General features: G+C 41.9%; 1 protein-coding gene and 1 long non-coding RNA gene across 4 annotated transcripts in view; one reads left to right on the forward strand and one right to left on the reverse strand.

The window, feature by feature from the left end:
- ANKRD12 (ankyrin repeat domain 12) overlaps window positions 1-20,404 on the forward strand; it is a 116,751-nt gene that overhangs the window by 77,596 nt on the left and 18,751 nt on the right. For 2 of the 3 annotated variants that reach the window (XM_054019248.1, XM_054019249.1), the window contains one exon: window positions 6,706-11,417. In XM_054019248.1, the coding sequence (XP_053875223.1) occupies window positions 6,706-11,417 (4,712 nt within the window). Of the gene's footprint in view, window positions 1-6,705; window positions 11,418-16,541; window positions 16,737-20,404 lie in introns of those variants that run through there. The other variant, XM_054019250.1, reaches the window with a different exon arrangement.
- The window catches only part of LOC128832159 (uncharacterized), a 121,352-nt gene that overhangs the window by 71,849 nt on the left and 29,099 nt on the right, over window positions 1-20,404 (reverse strand). The window lies entirely within an intron of this gene.

Raw genomic sequence — 20,404 nt, forward strand, 5'->3', positions numbered from 1 at the left:
CTTTGCACTGCTTTGCTGGCAACTGTGAATACACAGAGGCTGCTTGGGCTTATTTGAGCTCTCGAAGCTGGGTGGCTTCAATTTTGGACTTCACCTTCAGCACCACCAAACAAATGATGTTACCGGAGTAGCATCTTCTCCAGCAGCAGGGAAGGGAGGAAGAAGATGACACCGAGCAACTGGCACTACAGGAACGGTTCCTAGATCAGCTTCACACAGTGCAACACTGTTCCGACCTAAGAATTGGTGGGAGAGGATTGTTCTGAAGACCTGGAATTACCACTAGTTGCAAGAGAATTTCAGGATTGCAAAGGCAACCTTTTTTTAGATCTGTGCTGAAGTAGCCGTGAAACTGCTGCAGCAGCAGCGTGCCAATGTATGGTGCTCCATACCCATTGAGAAGTGGGTCGTCACTGCAATTGGGAAGCTGGCCACTCCTGCATGTTACTAGTCCATAGCAAAGCAATTTGGTACAGGGAGATTGACTGCTGGGGCCATGGTCATGCAAGGATGTGATGCCATGCGTAAGATACTGTTGCAGTGGGTTATAAAGCTTGGTAATGGTCAGGAAATTATTGATGAATTTGCACACATGGGGTTCCCAGACTGTATTGGATTTTGATGGGACCCACGTGCCTATTGTTTGCCATCCTCATGAAGGCTCAGAGTTGATCAATAGAAAAGGGTATTTTTCCAGGGTCTTCCCAGAACATGGTTGACCACCATGGAAGGTTCACAAACAAAAATGCTGGGAAGGTCCAGGATGCTAGGATATTTCAGAATTCAGCTTTGTTTACCTTAATGAATAAAAGAGAGTTTGTCCCCAGGATCACTATGGACACCAGTCTAATGGCATGGAGATTGCTCTGATCATCCTGGGAGACCTGTTTTATCCTCTGCTTCCCTGGTTAAGGAAGCCATTCAGGGTACATCTACATAGCAATTAAACACCCACACTTGGCCTGGGTCAGCTGACTTGGACTCACAGGGCTCAGGCTGCGGGGCTGTAAAATTGGCATGTAGACGTTCAGGCTTGGGCTAGAGCTCAATCTCTGGGACCCTGCAAGTCAGCTGACTCAAGACAGCTGCGGTCGTGCCACAGGTCTTTTATTCCAGTGTAGATGTTCACTTACAGGCCACTTGGACTGAAGGAAGGAGCTATTTAACTATTGCCTCAGGAGTTGCAGCATGACAGTTGAGTGTGCTTATGAGCTAGGTTAGAAGTTGCAGAAAAAAACTTGCCTAAGATTGTAGCTGCATATTGAATTTTGCACAATATTGTGAGACTAAGGGAGAAAGCCTTAATGATGGGTGGTAGGCTGAGACTGCAGAGACTTGCTCAGAGGTTTGAGCAGCCATCAAGACATCTACTGAAAAATGGAAACAGCCAGGATAATTGTCAGGGACGCCTGTTGATTTCAGGCCTGAGACTCAGAGCATTTAAATTGTGCAGCTGTATATCCAGCTTTTATCCTGACGAGAGGGGCAAATGGATTGTGAGCATTACAGTGTCTTCGATGGGGTGAAACAAGTAGCACATTGTGGCACTAATTTTATCTTATATTTTTGTAAAAGCCTATGACGTGCTCAGTTTAAAGATTTCTGTGTAAAATGTATTGTCCGTTCTTCCTGAACGAATTTTTAATGTTTCTTATTAAACAACAATTTATTATATAACGACCAGAAATAAACCTTTAATTAAAACAATGAAATGCAGTTTTAAAGTGACACAGTACAGAGGAGGACAGAACACAACAATGGGGAGGGGGGCCTCTCCAATTCACAGGCAAGTATACACCTTACCTTTGCCTCTTCTTGTTCTTTGGCCTTACGGTGTTCAGTGTCAGGGCTCTAAATCAAAGGCGTTGGATGGGTCTAAAAGCTGGGTTGCCAGGTGCAATTGTTTTCACTGCCCTGACCTTGGGCTAGGGAGGGAAATGGTCTCTGGGAGCATGGTTGCAGGGGTGCAGCAGAGAACATATGCTGGTGTTCCCAGTACCCCATATTGTCCACGGGCTGCAGAAGATGGCTGGGTCCTGGTTGAGCGCATTAGATTGTCTGTGTGCCTGCTAGCAGCATGCTCTGCAGCAGAGTGTTCTGCTTCTCAGTTGTCTCTCCACATCCCTTTTTCTCCATAGTGTCTTTTGTCATGATGACACTGTCTCTGGACACTGCAATGCTCTCTTCGAGTAGTTCTGTGTGTTTTTTCCTCTCCAACCTCAGGCTTCTCAGAGAGCAAATGGACCTAAGACCCACAGGATAGATGCAGGGAGAGGAAAGGAAAATAGGTAGATGGGTATGTGCCCTCCATGAAATGGGCTTTTAAACAGTGAATGGTTGGGGCATTAGTATGAGACAGAAGCCGACTGCCTGGCCAGACCAATCACCATTTTGAAAATATGTAGAGGGGGGAGAACAGACAGTGTGGTCCAAGGAAGCAAGGGCTGGAGACTCGGGGAATGTCTTCACTACGGGATTACTCCGATTTTACAGAATTCGATTTTTGGCAACAGATTGTATAAAGTTGAGTGCATGCGGCCACACTAAGCACATTAATTCGGCGGTGTGCATCCATGTACCGAGGCTAGTGTCGACTTCCGGAGTGTTGCACTGTGGGTAGCTATCCCATAGTTCCCACAGTCTCCCCCTCCCCCTGAGCTGCTGCTACTAAACGTAGTGACTCTGGGAAATGTGCAGGTCATAGTAGATGGCTTTGCTGCAATGGGATTCCCTAACTGTGGTGGGGCGAGAGATGGAACCCATATCCCTATCTTGGCACTGGACCACCAGGGCAGCCAGTACATAAACCGCAAGGGATACTTTTTAATGGTGCTGCAAGCACTGGTGGATCATAAGGGACGTTTCATCAACATCAACGTGGGATGGCCGGGAAGGGTTCATGACGCTCGTGTCTTCAGGAACACTAGTCTGTTTAAACAGCTGCAGCAAGGGATTTACTTCCCGGACCAGAAAATAACTGTTGGGGATGTTGACATGCCTATAGTTATCCTTGGGGACCCAGCCTACCTCTTAATGCCATGGCTCATGAAGCCATACACAAGCAGCCTGGACAGTAGTCAGGAGCTATTCAACTATAGGCTGAGCAAGTGCAGAATGGTGGTAAAATGTGCATTTGGACGTTTAAAGGGTCGCTGGCGCACTGTACTGACTCACTCAGACCTCAGCCAAACCAATATTCCCATTGTTATTGCTGCTTGCTGTGTGCTCCACAATCTCTGTGAAAGTAAGGGAGAGACGTTTATGGCGGGGTGGGAGGTTGAGGCAAATCACCTGGCCGCTGATTACGTGCAGCCAGGTGATTAGAAGAGCACACCAGGAAGTGCTGCGCATCAGAGAAGCTTTGAAAACCAGTTTCATGACTGGCCAGGCTACAGTGTGAAAGTTCTGTTTGTTTCTCCTTGATGAAAACCTGCCCCCTTGATTGACTCATTCCCTGTAAGCAACCCACCCTCCTCCCTTCGATCACAGCTTGCTTTCAAAGGAAATAAAGTCACTATCGTCAGGCATGGGGGTGGGGTAGTGGTGGCGGCCCCCCTAGAATTGCATGCAGCTCAACGTGAAGCGGCATGTCTGCGGCTCTGCCCCAGACCTTCCGTTTACGTCTTTGGTTTTCTGGTACGCTTGCCTGAGCTCCTTAACTTTCACGTGGCTCTGATATGAGTCCCTATTGTGGCTTCTCTCCATCATGCCCTTGGAGATTTTTTCAAATGTTTTGGCATTTTGTCTTTGGAACGTAGTTCTGCTAGCACGGAATTGTCTCCCCATATAGCGATCAGATCCAGTACCTCCCATACGGTCCATGCTGGAGCTCTTTTTCGATTCTCGGACTGCATGGTTACCTGTGCTGATGAGCTCTGCATGTCTCTCTCACCTGTGCTCTCCATGCTGGGCAAACAGGAAATGAAATTCAAAAGTTCATAGCGCTTTTCCTGTCTACCTGGCCAGTGCATCCGAGTTCAGATTGCTGTCCAGAGCGGTCACAATAGTCCACTGTGGGATAGCTCCCAGAGGCCAATACTGTTGAATTGCGTCCACACTAACCCTGATTTGAACCGGCAATGTCGATTTCAGCGCTACTCCCCTCGTCGGGGAGGAGTACAGAAATCGATTTTAAGGGCCCTTTATGTTTAAGTAAATGGCTTCGTTGTGTGGATGGGTGCAGGGTTAATTTGATTTAACTGTGCTAAATTCGACCTAAACTCGTAGTGTAGACCAGGCCTCAGAGAAGCTCCTAGCTCAAATCTGCCAAAAATGGTTGTGGTCATGGGACACTGGGAACAGAAGCTAGGACAGCAGAATATAATAATATGCTGTAAAGACAGATACTTACATGCTAAGGCTCCCTCTCTAGGATCTGCCTCCTTAATCTCAGCCTGGGTATCTGGCTGGGAATTGGACTTGCTTCTTACACAGTTGGTTTCAAGGTCTTGAGTCCCAGACACATCCTAGCTTTGCGGGGAGAGCTCTTTACTGCCCTCCTCATGTTCCTTCTCTAAAGATTCTTGCTGCGTGTCATCGGCATAGGTTGGGAGGGGAGGGGCACAGCAGGCTACATACAACCCTCCTTGGGTTCAGTAATGCTGTCATTGCTCAAAATCCTGTCCAGCTTCTCAAAAAAAGGACAGATTATATTCTGTCTCGACTGTTTTCTGGCATCCCTGGTTTTAATGAAAGCCCTCCTGAGCTGTTGCTTTTGGTCTGGCACTGGTCAGCATCCTGGTTGTGACACTTTGAAGACATCTGCATAGCAATGTCCACAAACACGTCTTTATTTGTTGACTGGCCACAAGAGCTTGCTGCATCAATGCTTCTCCCGAGATGGCGAAGAGATCTAGGCTCTTTGCACAGCTCCAAGCAGCTGCTCGAGGCTTGTTGTAATGCTTCTGGAGTAATATGCAGCAATGCTGATCTATTTGAATCCAAGAGCAAATAGGCAGATTCTGGCCCTATGCCAGTTTTTAAGCAGGGGAGGGAGACATCTGGTCAGCTTGATCCCAGAGCAGGGGAAAGCACACAGGCAGACAGACAGATCAGTAACAAACACACAAAGCAGTTTGGGATAGCAGTTGGAGGACTGACAAAGTAGTGTGTGGCAGCATTGCATGCAAATGAACAATAGCCTGCACTACCTCAAGTTGTATCAAACTTAGCACAGCTTGAAAGAGGATTCCGGTGATTGCAGAGTTAGGGCACTGTAATGAATTACGTTGTGTGTATGTAGGCATTTTCACACCAGACAAACTTGTGTTACTGCAGACTAAACCCCACGTGTAGACAAGCCATAAGTGGCAATTTTGTGATAAACTGAGATAAGACTTACAAATTCTTACTTACTGAATTGAATCAGAACTTGGTCCTAGTTCACAAGAGGTGAAAAACTAATGCATGAAAAACACTGTATCACATTTTACTCACTTAACTGTAGAAAATATAAAGTAATGTAATCCTGATTTTGACAAGTCACAAACTAATATACTGCTTGTTATATGATGTACAGAAACTAGTACAGGAATTAGTTTGAGCCAGTAGAGCGCCCTCTTCGGGTGGCGTCCCGCCTTCGTCTCGCCTTTGTGGGGTGCACGGACTTGCGTTGCTCTCAACGTTCGGCGTCCTCTTCTGGAGCACTGTCCTCCGACAGTGTCCCTTTGTCCATTCACACCCCCTTCCGGGGGGGTGTGTATGTAAACAACAGACCCACCCCTTCAAGCCTGATCCTCACAGTCCAGGACCTGGCGTGGTTCTGGCTGGCTGCTCCCTGTAGCCTATGGCTGTGCGTAGGGCACCATAGCAAACAAAGGGGGAGAAAAAGGGGGGGGGACTCAGGCCCGCCCACTACTGAGTCCCGGTCCAGAGGCCCTCGGGCGACAGTCTCGCTGTCCTCCTTCTCCTTCCTCCTCTGACTATCCCTCTGGACCGCTTCCCCAACAGCCCTTCTCTACGCTAGGCCTCCTCCTCCCAGGCCTGCCGCCTGGCAGGCTATGGAGTAGGGCCTTCTCCTACTCTCTCCAGCTGGCCTACACTGCGCTGTCCGCGGTGCTGGCCTCGCAGCTCTGGATACAGACCTTCCCCTCTGAAGGCCTGGGACAGACTGACTGCTCTCACTCTGAGCAGCCTTTTATGTGGCTGAGCCGGGCCCTGATTGGCTGGCTCCAATCTGCCTTCTGATTGGCTCCCAGTAAGCCCTTCCCTGATTGGCCGCGCGTCTACGCAGGCGCCTAGGCCTGTCACAGCCCACTCTCTCTGGGTGTGGGGCAGTCGCCCCACCACAGTCATACTCTTGCTCTTTGTTTTTTCACATTTGTTTTGTGAATTTGAAAGCTGTAAATACATTTACTGTAGTTAATCTTATTGGATGCAAAAAAAAGTTTATTGTTCGGTTTTAAGTTTGTATGTGTAAAAGATGTCTGGTTAGGTCAGACTACTACTTTAAAACCTCTGGCTTCTGAAGTATAGCGTATAAGACAATATTGTAATAGTACTGGTGAATTCTCGAATATGTGATATTTTATGCTGTCTTTTATAAAACTATTGTGTAACAGTAAACTTTTATATTTTGTCATGTGAAGATTTTACCTCTGTAATTAATTAATGATTTATCCATACATGTCCATAATATTTATAATATGATTCAGAGTTGTCAATATCTCCATCATTATTTTCTTTGTTTTTGTTTTCTCAATCTAGATTTTGAAGAAGCTCCATCTGTAAATCCTTCCAGTGTAGATGGGAATGTTGATTCTGAAGCAGAAAAAGAATCTCTAGTCATTGACAGCAAGCAGATGGTCCCTAGTAAGGCACCACTTTCAACTGCTCTTGATGAATATGAGTTTAAAGATGATGAGGAAGATGAAATAAAAATGATTGATGACAAACGTATTCTTAGAAAGGATCTAAGAAAAGAGGATGAGTCTGAAATAGAAAATAATTTATTTGTGAAACAGGAAAAAGTTGTTTTTCCAAAATCATTTAAAAGTAAAAAACAGAAACCGTCTAGAGTTTTGTACTCAAGTTCTGAAAGTTCAGATGAAGAAATTCTTCAAGACAAAAAGATTGTCTCTCCTCCTTGTTCAGAAACTCCAAACTCTGATATAAGAATGAAAAAAGAATATATTGTCTCAAACGACCACAAGCAAAAAGGAAAAGTTAAAAGGAAGCTAAAAAATCAGAGCAAAAATAAAGAGAATCAAGAACTAAAGCAAGAAAAGGAAAATAGTAGAGTGACAAATTTAGTTAGTTCTGGACTAGATTCTTTAGACAAAGCTAGAGAGGAGGAGATGTTTAAAAAATCTTTTAGCCCAAAAGAAGATTCTTCATTACCCTTATTTCATATTACTGCTAGCAAATCTCCTAAACATCCCTGTGGATTAAGTGAAAAGCAGTCAACACCACTAAAGCAAGAAAACACTAAAACATGCTTATCACCAGGAGGTTCTGAAATATCATTACAATCTGAAGTAGTTAGGTATGATCATAATACAGATTCTGAATATCTAGTGGAAAGTTCTAGTGGCAAATCTTGCAAACACAAAGAAAAAAGCAAGCATCAGAAAGATTTGCACTTAGAATTGAGTGAAAAATCTAGTCCTAAAATTAAAGAGGAAGAAAATAGTTCAGCATTTGAGAATTCAGAATGTACGCTGAAAAAAACTGACAAGGAAGGTAAAACGCTTAAAAAGCATAAACTGAAGCATAAAGAAAGAGAAAAGGACAAGCACAAAAAAGAACAGGATGGGGAAAAGGAAAAACACAAACACAAAGATAGTGCTAAAGAGGTACAAAGAAATATTGAGTTTGATAGAGAATTTTGGAAAGAGAACTTTTTTAAAAGTGATGAAACTGAAGATACGTTGTTAAATATGGACCATGAATCTCTTCCCTCAGAGAGAAAATCAAAGCTGGAAAAAACTATGGTGAAAGAAGATAAATCAGTAAAAGAGAAACACGTCCAGAAAGAGAGAAGTTTTAAAGATGAGAAAGAAAAAGAAAAAAACCGAAAGGAAAATGAGAAATTATTTAAGGATGAAAAAGTGAAAGATACAAAAGAAGAAAAAGAGAACATGTTCACAGATAAAGAAACAGAATTGTTCTGTTCATCTGTAGGTACTAAAGATGAGCCAGCTAGTATGCATTTAGTAGAAAAAGAAGCAGATACTGAAAAGCAGGAAAAAAACATCAGAGAAAAAGCTGAGAGGCGAACCTTAGTTAAAGAAAAGGACATTGAGAAGGTAGAAAGAAAAAATGTAGATAAAGAGAAAAAGATAAAACATGACTATAAGCCAGAGAAAGAGAAAGCAGAGCTAAATGAAAGTATAGAAAAAGCAAAGGAAAAGACAAATTCCCAGCAAGTAGATAAATGTCATAAAGAAAATGATAAGATAAAAAATGTTAGTACTATTAAAAAACTTGATGACAAAGAAAGAAACAAAGAAAAAGTTGATAAAAAACATGACAAAGAAAAGATTGACAAAGACAGACACTTGCCTGAAAGCAAAGAAAAATATTGCATTGAGAGAAAGATCAAACTATCAGAAAAAGAAAGTGAGTATAGTAAACTAGAAAAAGGCAAAAATAAAGACAAAGAAAAGGAGGCTGAGAAAAAGGAAAAGTCCAGAGATAAAGACAGCTTAACAGTAGCAAACTCAAAGCACATGCAAGAAGAGAGGAAATGTAATATTACAGATAGTAAAGCATTGCATGAAAAATTATTGTCCTTGAAAGAGAAACCAAAAGATGAATTGCTGAAAACTCCAGATGGTAGAGAGAAAGATAAAAAGGATAAAGACATAGATCGATACAAAGAACGAGACAAACACAAAGATAAAATGCAACAAAATAATTTTCCTAAACTAAAACTTGAATCTGAAAAACTTAAGCCTAAGCCATCATCAACACCAAAAGATACTCGACCTAAAGAAAAGAGATTAGTGAATGATGATTTAATGCAAACTAGTTTCGAAAGAATGCTTAGCCTTAAAGATCTGGAAATTGAACAGTGGCATAGGAAACATAAAGAAAAAATAAAACAAAAAGAGAAGGAAAGATTAAGGAATCGGTCCTGTTTAGAACTTAACAAGATAAAAGATAAAGAGAAAACAAAACATTCACTAACTGAATCAAAAAACAAAGAGCTGATTCGTTCAAAAAGCTCAGAATTGTCAGACATTTACATGAAAGAGAAGCAGCTGAAAGATGCTACAAGTAGTAGGTCCCAATCTGTAGACATAAAGAACTTAACAAATTCTGGAAAGTCATTATTAGTTTTAGATAACAACTTAAATAGATCTCCTAGATCAGAAAGTGAAAAGACAGGTCTAAGCTCCAGGTCAGTGTCAATGGTTTCAGTTGCTAGTTCAGAAGATTCTTGCCATACTACAGTAACTACTCCAAGACCCATAATTGAATATGATTCAGACTTTATGCTAGAAGGTTCTGATTCCCAAATGTCCTTTTCACAGTCACCATTTTTGGCCAAATCTCCGGCCCTTCTTGAAAGGGAGACTGATAGCCTAGCAGAGTTGCCAGAGCGCATTAAACCTCCTTTTGCAAACAGACTTCCACCAGCCTACATTAGATCAGCTTCTGTTGAAGATGTTAAAGTGGTTTTAAATGACTGTAGACCTGTTGTAGAAGTGCGAAGATGCAGTATGCCTAGTGTTATTTCTGAACACACAAAACAGCCTCGAACATCTGAAGAAAATAGTCAGAGTGCTCTACTAACAGTTCCAAGTCATACTTGCACTTCTCCCAGACCAGAAGTATCTTCTTGTAGTTTGCCTGAAAGGGATTTTCAAAATAGTATGTCTGGTTTACATTCCAATTTTACATCTTCTCCAACTAAAACTGGTAGCAACAAGCATGTTACACTGGATACAAATATTGTTAAAAATACTGCTCAGTTGAGCCCTTCCGAAGAAATTCATATGCATCTAGAGCCATATAGTCAAAGTGGTCTGAATCAGCTAACTAAAACATGGGATGTGCCTTTTGACAGACTTAATTCATTAAGTAATGGATCCAACTGCTCAGGTTATGGAATGTCAGAGCAAGATACTAGTACTGTCATAGCATTGCATGATTCTGAAAACAGGACATTAAAAGAGCAGAAACTGTCTGAATTTTTACCTCAACATACTGAAATGGTAGGAAATTCCAGTTTTCCGGAATCTACATCATTTTTGCCTTCACAGTCACCCTGCTCTTTGCATATCCAGCCACTCCCAGATATAGAGTGTATGTCTAAACACATATCTTTACCAGGTATTAGCAATCAAGAGCCAATATTTGTACAACAGCAACAAAATCTAGTTCAAACTATCAGTTCTGTTTTGGACACAGACACCAATAATACAAGAGAAGCTGAAAACACTTTGTTCCCATCAAATATTAAAAAGGCCAATGTGCTTATCACTGTATATCCTGAAAGCGTCACTAAGGATATTTCACAGAATTTTGGAAGAGCTAATACTCTATCTACATTACTGTCAGAAAAGGATTTTACTGCAGATGATGCTTGTTCACAACTAAATACAAATTCTTATGCGTTGAGTAAAATTATTTACAAGAATTCTCATGCTGATGAACTAGATAGTAGCACAGCTAACACTCAAGAAATCCAAAATGAAAAAGCCCAACTAGAAAATTTGGTTTCAGCACAGTTAGATAATAGTAGAGCTGACATTGATCTATGTGAACTAAATGCAGGAATACCAAAAGGAATTCTAAATGAATCGGTTAATAAAAATAATTGCACTGTAGATGGCGGAGAAAATATTTCAACACATGACCCGCCACAGTACCCATTGTCTAATTTGGAAGATAATTCACAGCAAACTGCACAAGAAATAGTACATAAATACAGTCAGACAGTTAAACTAGAAGTAGAAGAAACTGTTGAGGATCATAAAACGGAACAACAAGAAGTTTCTCAAAGAATTACTAGAAATAGAGCAAATATGCTTGCTAGTCAGAGTAAACAGAATTCTGTTGGTTGCACACAAACATCAGAAAAAGACTCTGAGTCCGCTGCATCTATAAAAGGAAGGATAAGATTAATTGAGGAAGATGATGCTCAAGTACACCATCCACGCAAAAGAAAGGTGTCACGTGTGCCTCAGCCTGTACAAGTGAATCCCTCTTTACTGCAAGCTAAGGAGAAAACCCAGCAGTCTCTGGCAGCTATTGTAGATTCTCTGAAACTCGAAGAGATTCAGCCATACAGTTCAGAGAGAGCAAATCCATATTTTGAATACTTGCATATAAGGAGAAAAATAGAAGAGAAACGTAAATTATTGTGTAGCGTTATTCCTCAGGCACCTCAGTATTATGATGAATATGTGACCTTCAATGGATCATATCTACTGGATGGCAACCCCTTGAGCAAGATATGCATTCCAACTGTAAGTAACCAGATCTTTTGGTGTGTATTCAACGAATGGCATGTTTTCAGCTCACTGTATATCTTTCATATTCTTGTCAGTTCACTTGGGCACATTTGAAAATTTTATCCCTGGTTCTGGTATGTTGGGCAGAAAACATTTGCTGAAAAACATAAGCTGACCGATGTTGACTAATGGTATTGTGGTACTGCCCCTGAGTGCACATGGTTTCCTCTGCATAAGCAATGAGCAGTGGTATCACAGCAGTCACCATAATAGAAGATAGACAATAATGTGTGGAAGATGTATGTAAAAGATATACAGAAAAAATGTTTCTGATACTTAAAAGCATTCTCCAGTTTAAAAGTCCTGCTAAGTGAAATCAATGCTAAAATTATATTTTCTTTTTTGAGGACCTCAGTTCTCTCCCTCCCCCTCCCTTTTTAAAAGTAAATTAAGATTCTTAGAATTGTATCAGTTTTAACAAATTAAGTAACTTTAAATATTATTTTTAACCTGACAGTGCCAGTAATTTAACCATTACTTCAATGTTTTAAGCTATTTGTTAGAGTTGAAAGTCAATGGGACTTAGATTCCTAAATAATTTAAGCAGTTCTGAAAATGTTATGCTTAATCTCTCTGTCAATTTACTTATAATACTTCTTGCCTTTCACTTTGAGATACTTAGATTAAGGGCACTAAATAAGTAAAAAATAGTTGCCAAAAATGTGGTTGCTGTTGATTCGAAATCCTTCATAGTTCCTTTGAATAAGAGAAATATTTGTAATAGCTACATATAATTATTTTGCTAATGTCAAACTCTACTGATTATGTAGTTTATACAAATAATTAGAGATTGTACCAAAAAGTACAAAGAATTGAATACCATTAATGTCCTTAATGTGAGATGAGAAGCATAGTTTACCAAATTTATTTCTATGAAGGTTTGAGAGACCCAAATATAGGCAGATTACACCCATTGCCCAGAGAAGTAAAAAAAAATTAAAGACTTCAGCTGTAAGAATCTCTGAAATCATAGTTATATTTCCTGATAACATTTGTAGAAAGTTATGGCCAGATTTTCCTGAGGCTGCCTCCCTTTTTTTTTTTTTTTTTTTTTTTTTACTTAATTTGTGCCTGTTGTCTTTACTCTTGTATTGGATTCCAGACACAGACATAAACAGGTAGATGGCTAACTGTAATTTGGACTATTTACTAATATATGTGCCTGCAATTAATTGTGGCTCCAAAAAGTGCAAATTGCACTTACAATTGAAGGCTGAGTTGAGGGACTGACTGACAAGGTCAGAGTCTAAAAATACTAACCTTCCTTTTAATATGGAGAAATATCCTTCACTAATAAGATCGTTTGTCAAATTTACAATCTTTCAATTGTTACAGTTTCCTCTTAAGTAGTCACAAGAGATGTTGAAGTTTTAAATTTTCCTGAAATTTAGCAACAATCCACGTTATATACATTGTTGTAAACATACTAGTATAATACAGCTCCCTCAATTAGTCTTTCCGCTGCCTATTGTTTTGGGTCTTGAAGTCCTCAGTATCACACAATTATTCTCAGTTTATTTATTAGTATATTTCTTAATATTCTGAAAGTGATGGTGGGCTTTATGGTTTCATTTTTTAAAAATTGTTAGAAGTAAAAAATGATCTAACATAAAGAGTCTTCAGCCCAAGACTTAAAAGTCTGGTGAACACTCTTCAGGAGGTGACCATTACAAGAAATCTCTTGTCTGTCAGTTGAAAAATGTTGAGTGAAGTCTCTGTAGTAAACACATTAGATGTCAGTGATCCCAATAAATCTGGGTAGTTTCGGTTGTGTTTAAATACATCCTAGCTTAGTCTTTCCCAGTTTAGTTTCACATACTACACTTTCCTAAAGAGGTTGTTGTTGGGCTTTTTGTTTGTTTGTTTGGGGGGGGGGGGGGGGGGTTTGGCTTTCTCAGATCAGGGATGATTAGTTTATCCATCTTTGACTGGAAGATTCATGTTCCAAACCTATTAATGGCCTCTTGGGGTCTCAAGGCTACTTTTAGCGCTTCATGAGGTCTTTCTATCTTGCATGTTTGCCTTCATGACAAAGAGAGTGGGGGAGATAAGAGTTAAAATTTTGATTATTCCACCAGTAAGGTTTATATGTTTGATGGTGCCCATTCTGTGTCCTTTGCAGAGAAGGCACCTTCCTATGAGCAGTATTCTTCTCCATTGGATTTTCTCCTTTGCAGCCCATTTAGCATGAAATAATAAATGGGAAGGACTCCCCACCACCACCCCATGGCTCTCCCAGCTCTACCTCTGCCTCATAAGCATCTCAATTTGACCTTTGCTAAGGCCAGAATGTATAGAAGCTGGGTATTTGGAAGTCTCTTTGCTAATGGACTCAGGGCCATCCTTAGGATTTATGGCGCCCTATGCAGTATTACTAAACTGGTGCCTCTAGGCTCGACAGCAGCCAGGGCTTGCATGTATATTTTAGATTAGGGTAGTCTTTTGAAGGATTTATTTAAAAAACTACGTCTGAAGGTCCAAGCATTTAAGGCTAAAGATGAATACTCAGATTATGCATCTAAAAATCTATGCAAGGATTTTTTTAGAGCTGTGATTTTATAATCGTCAGCAACACACTAATGAAATATTTTTAAAGCAGATTTTAAACTAAGGTCATGTAGACTAACATGTTCTGAGTAAGTATTACAGTAATGCACAACTGTTTTTGTCAGTAAATTCAGAAACTGACAGCATATACCTGGCAGTTGGCAAATGCCTGTTAAATGGCTCTTTAACGGTTTCAATATTGTGCTAATAGGTTGGGCAGGCTAGAAGGCTTTTTCACTTTTAAGTACTAGATCCCCTCTGGAGGAAGACTCACCAGGCTGCAGTAGCCAGCTGTAGTGGGAGCCTGCAGGAAGGGTCAGAACAGGGATAGAAAGAGACTGGAGGGTGGACACTAAGACCCAGGGGTGCCCCAAACTTTCGGGTGCCCTATGCAGCAGCGTATGCTAGGTATGCCTAACGATGGCCCTGGATGGACCCACTCTTTATCCCTCCCCCCCCATTTTAATAGCACTGGTCTGCTAAACCCAGGGTTGTGAGTTCAATCCTTGAGGGGGTCATTTAGGGGTCTGGGGCAAAAATCTGTCTGGGGATTGGTCTTGCTTTGAGCAGGGGGTTGGACTAGATGACCTCCTGAGGTCCCTTCCAACCCTGATATTCTGTGATTCTAAAGCTGTACTTGCGTTTGCCTTTTCCTCTCTCTCTGTCCCCAACAGCATGGGAGCAGATGAAGTCATAGTCAGGATTTCTCACTGTGCACCCACTGCACGTTTTCCTGACTTTTTTTAAAACTTCCAGATTTAAAGGGGCTGGGTATCCTCCCGTGGTAAGGCCTTTTCCAGTTCTGAGGAACATGAGTGTTCATCAGGCAAGGATAGACAAAGAACCTGGAGGATGAGGATAAAGAGCCTTCTGTTCTATCTCAGGGAGTATGCAAGGCAATTCCCTGTGGTGACTTTAATGCTCTTGTGCAAAACCTGTCTTTCCCCAAGACCATACATAGTTGTTATAATTCACCAAACAGTTCTTTGAGACTAAGGGTCCCTTTAGGCAAAAATATATAACCTCTTTGGATCTGAATTTTGCCTCACATTAATCCATATATGCTATTTAGAAGTACACCACCTTATTTTCATTTTTATGATTTTAACATTATCTATAAATATATCAACATGAAGCCACCACTGTCAACTCTTTCACCCTCATAACAGTTTGTGTGATGGACTGCAGTCTGCAGAGGACTTCTGACAACATGTTTTCTCTGTGTGTCAGTCAGACACAGACACATCAAACATCCTATAGCTTAGGGCAGCGCTTCCCAAACTTTTTACTAAGGCAATCAATGAACTGCATTTTTTTTCTTTCTTTGCAACCCACCATTACATATATGCACCCTCAGCTTTGGCACCACAAACCTAATCCCAGCCTGTAGTGGAGACGAGGCCCCAAGAGGGAGGGCCAGGGGGTTGGAGAGCTAGCCTGCCCACACTCCCCCCACAGTGGCAGCATCTGTCCTGTGCGGCTAGGCCCAGTTCCCTTCTCTGGGCATTGAGACCTGGTGCAACCTCTGGCCATGCCAAACCTGAGCAGTACTGCGACCCTGGGCACCAGGCTGCAATGCCTGGAGCCAGGTAGACAAGCACAGCCCCATGGAACAGGAGCTGCCAATGCAGAGTAGATGCAGCACAGGCTCGCTCTCCAACATGCCCCTCCGTCCCCAAGAGTCTCCCAGGCTGGGAAAAGTGTATGTTTGCCTAGGTCAGGGCCCAGAGATAGGTTAATCCAGCTCTGGATTTGGTGACCAATGGAGAACCTTCTTGTGACCCAAATGGAAGCGTGAACCATTTCTTGTGCTCTTGCTGAAGATGAACATCTTGCTCACTTGGCACCAGAGGGCTGTGTTCCTCTGGCCAGCTAGCAGCATGCTCGATACAGTGATTCTTCTTAGTGCTGTCCATGCTAATATGCGTGAGGGTTAACTGTGTTTCCAGTTGAGCAGCCTTTATGGAAGGATTAAATGCTGAGCAGCTGCATTTGAACCAGAAGGTTGTTCTGGTTCCTGGGAAGCAACTAGGATGGAAGGGCTAGGAAATGCAGCCCCAAGGGATTGTGGGATAGCGTTAGTGGACTCTTCCTACTCGAGTCTGGCAATCCGGACTTGAGCTGTGTCAACATTATAGAATGCCTGGGCTTTGATCTGTATCACAGTGGGACTCAGTCTCTGACCTGCCCCTCCCAGCAGCGCCCGAGTTCAGAGAGTGTTCCTGGCCTGAGTCAAACTATATTCTGTGTAACAGAAGCTGGGCTTGGGATTAAACCTGAGTCAGATCCTGGATTTAGAATGTTTTGTAGGCATGCCCAGTGCGGCCAGGATTACACCCTGAGTTTTAAGAGAGAAACTTGTTTTGTTTCCTCTGCCCTGGGTTACACAGTAGATGATGTTGCTCAAAATGGGACTGGACCCAGTCAAATCAGGATGCGTGATAAACCTTGAAAGGATATATATTCAGGAAAAAAAGAAAGATGTTTTTTTCTCATCACTACCGAGACTCAGGTTCAAATCTTTCTTCCTAGGCCAGTAGCTCCTGGGAACATTGCAGAGGGAATGAACTTACTACTCAGCAGCAGCCGCAATCCTCTAGCCACCCTATGAGTGGTCTTTGGGCACCAAATAGTCATATCCAGTGCTCAACAAAAGGAAGGCTTTTTAAACAAAAGAAAAGGCTGGACATTGGAGCGTTGGGGGGAAATCGTCTGTAGAGTGTATATTTAATCCTTTATTTCTTTGTTACTCGGGGGGGGGGGGGATTTCAGTTGCTATTTAAAATAGATGTTCCGTTGTCAAACCATAGCTAACCACTGTAATAGGAAAAGTTATGTGAATGAAATCCATTGTAGAATGTGTCACCTGAGTTTTGAATAATAAAGTTGTTTTAATTCACAGTTTTATGGTGCCACCTGCTGTTTGTTTAAAATTCTTCTTAAGAAGTCTTTATGTGCAGTTATAGTGCACCTGAAGTCCGATAATGTGGACTAGTGAAGATTTATTAACAAATATTAGATGAAGTAACATTTTCTTCCCTTTTAGTTATTCGTATGAAAGTCAATATGCTGAGTATTCATTTTTTTAAAAAGCAGTATTCAGTGGTATGAAAAATAAACTTTTTCCCGTGTGCAATATCAGTTTTTCACAGAGGCAGAGTTGTCATGTATGTTGTGGGGGAATTTATTTAAATTTGGTTTCAGGATATTTTTCTTTGCTGTCTATTTTTATTTTTACTGTGAAATTACATATTGTATGTGAATTTGGGTAGTGGTGATGATTGTATGTGAATTGCGGGGGGAGGGTTTAAAAAAGGTAAAAGCTTCAGGTTCAAGATAGTGTGAACACTTGTCCATTTTATTTTATTTTAAAAGAGAATTTGCATAACTGGATAAACTTGAATAAAAATATCTGTAGACAAAACAAGTTTACTTTGCCTGTAACTGTCACTATTCCTCCACTACAGAAGATACTTATATTTTAGAAAAAGATCTTCTGCTTCATTTTTCAGTAAAGTGTCTGACATAAGACTGGGGCTATAGTCATTTCTGTATAATGAAACAGGAGATGATAGGCTGTTGGCAAAAAAAAAAAAAAAAAAAACAACTGATAGACTCAGCCATACTCAAACCCACTACCCTGGAGGCACACAATCCAGTCCAAATCCCAGAAGGATATTGTCTATGAAGTACATGGAAAATTTCTCACAGTAAGAAATACTCTAAGCAAAATCAGCCCAGATTCACAAAGTTCTTCATTGAGTTTGTGTCAGTGTGGCTCCCACTGTAGGTGCACATGCACCTCATGCATGTGAGATCAAAGTCTTTTGAGTAGTGTGTCTGGGGCTGTGCCTCCTCATGCTGCCATGAAAGGGCATAAAGGGCAGAGCAACTGCGACCCTCCTTCAGTTCCCTCTTACTGCCCATGGCAGTGAGACAGAACCCAGCGAGTAGTACTTTCTTCAGAACTTCAAAATTCATTTTTTCACAAATCTTCTAAGAACTATTACTATTTCAGAAACCCCAAAATTTGATGTTTCCAAAGAAAAGAGAGGAGAAACTTTCCAGTAAGTTCTCTGTACAGCAGTATGAGGCACTTTGTGCTAACTGCCACACTTTCTGGCATACTCAGAACTGTCAGGATTCAAACCCTACCCACCCTGTGACAGCCTCATCCCTCTCACTGGCGGACATAGTTGAAGACTATTCTGATTAGGGGAAAGCCACATCCTGGACTGGTGCTCAGTGGGCAGGTCTTCAAGAAAAAACTACTGCTAAAACAGTCCATGTGGACCACTTCTGACCCTAAGGAAGCAATAACTGCCAGATGAGAACCAAAGAAATTCTCATTATTGAGCATGCCTTCAAGCAGGCACCATGATCTGGGATCTGGTGAGAAAAAAGGCATCAGTGAGGATGCCAACAATACTGGCACTGACAGCCTTGGTGCTGATGGCACCAGCCTCAGTACTGATAGCTCTCATACCTATGCCCTGGCACTGAAAAGCAACAGAGAGACAGGACAGAGCATAAGCATGGCTCCAAACACCACATGGGATCATCTTGCAAGGAGAGCATAAACACCAGTCCTCCAGAGATAAAGCCTGCAAGTCATCCACTGCTTCTAAGACTGGAAATGCAACACAGGTTGCTGGTATGGCGCACACAAGTGACAACTTGACACTGACATCAGGCCAAGCCCATCGGGGTCTGGAGATATATCCTAGTGGAGTAGCTGATGTCCTTTGCTGAAATATCCTGGCTCAGAGGCTACACTGTTCTAAGGTACCATCTTTCAAGAGAGAATACTTCCAATCCACTAGATCAGGGGTTGGCAACCTTTCAGAAGTGGTGTGCCGAGTCTTCATTTATTCACTCTAATTTAAGGTTTTGTGTGCCAGTGATACATTTTAATGTTTTTAGAAGGTCTCTTTCTATAAGTCTATAATATATAACTAAACTATTGTTGTATGTAAAGTAAATAAGGATTTTAAAATGTTTAAGAAGCTTCATTTTAAAATTAAATGCAGAGCCCCCTGGACCGGTGGCCAGGACCTGGGCAGTGTGAGTGCCACTGAAAGTCAGCTCGTGTGCTGCCTTCGGCACGCGTGCCATAGGTTGCCTACCCCTGCGCTAGATTTTGCTGACATCAAGCAGAGACCCCCCTCTCCCATACGTCAGAAAGTGACCCTAAGGGAGGATACCAGAGGCTTCTCAGTTAGGACCCTCCCCTCAAGCAAGACGTGAATGGCACTGCGGTGACCTGCCTCGACCTGGCCAGTATCCTTACAACATGCCATATTGGCCTTACTGGAGAGCATCATTACACATGTCCCAGAGCTTATCCCCCTCTCACACATCAAGGAAGAAAGCGAGCTCTCACTCTCAAGTGTCAGAGGGGTAGCCGTGTTGTAGGCTTGCAGCACTGGAAGATTTTGTTAAATACTTCTTTGTTTTAGATTTAACTAGCTATACTGCAATGATTGCCTGGTACCTCCCTGAAATAAGAGGTGTAGAAAAATGGAGGAATTTTAAAAGGGAAATTGGGTTGTTAAAAGGTCACCAGCTCCCTTCTGTGCACCTGGTTCAGATGAAGCCCTAGAACATAAAAACAGAGCAACAAAAGTGAAGGGGGGGTGTATCCAAAGGCTCTTTCAGGGTTTTTACTGACAAATCCAGAACTCTATCCATCAAGTTTTGAATGAAACATTAAGCATGGCTGGGATGTCAAGTGGTGTCATTAGTCAGGCCACACATGATGAAGCAGGACATCAGTTTCTGTGAGCAGCTTGAGGTGACAGAGGAACAGCAATAACCTCTGTCCTCTCCCAAAGAATCATCGTTGTTGCCAGATGAGGCAATGACACCAGCCCCAACAATACTGAACTCCATATGCCTAGCCAGGATTCCACTCCCAACCAACAGGGTTATACTCAAGCCAGTGAAGGCACTCTGTCTCAGGCCACTCTTCCTCCCACATCCAAACAAGTGGAAAGAGATACTCAGGTGCCTCTAAAGGTTTTCAGACATTTCTATTTCTAACCAAATCCAGGAACTCTGGTGTTATCAATGGTGCAAGAGAAATTCAGGTCCACAAAGAACACCCCAAAGGAAAAAAGATACTAAGTATCTAGAACTCTTCAGGTGCAAGGCCTATTCCTTTGCTTCATTACAGCTCCAGATAGTTTGCAGTCGGGCCCCGTTCACAAAATTTAACTTCCTCACCTGGGAAGGAGTCACACCCTTTTTGTCCAAGATTGCCCAGGAGAATAGGGAAGAACTAAAAGACATAAAAAAAAAGAGGGCCAGATGGTCACAGAAAGGCATTACGAGTGGCCATGGATGCATCCAATATAGCTATGAGATTAATGCCCACAACTGTCGCCATGATACTG

This window comes from Malaclemys terrapin, chromosome 2 (assembly GCF_027887155.1).
Source record: "Malaclemys terrapin pileata isolate rMalTer1 chromosome 2, rMalTer1.hap1, whole genome shotgun sequence".
NCBI lineage: Eukaryota > Metazoa > Chordata > Testudines > Emydidae > Malaclemys > Malaclemys terrapin.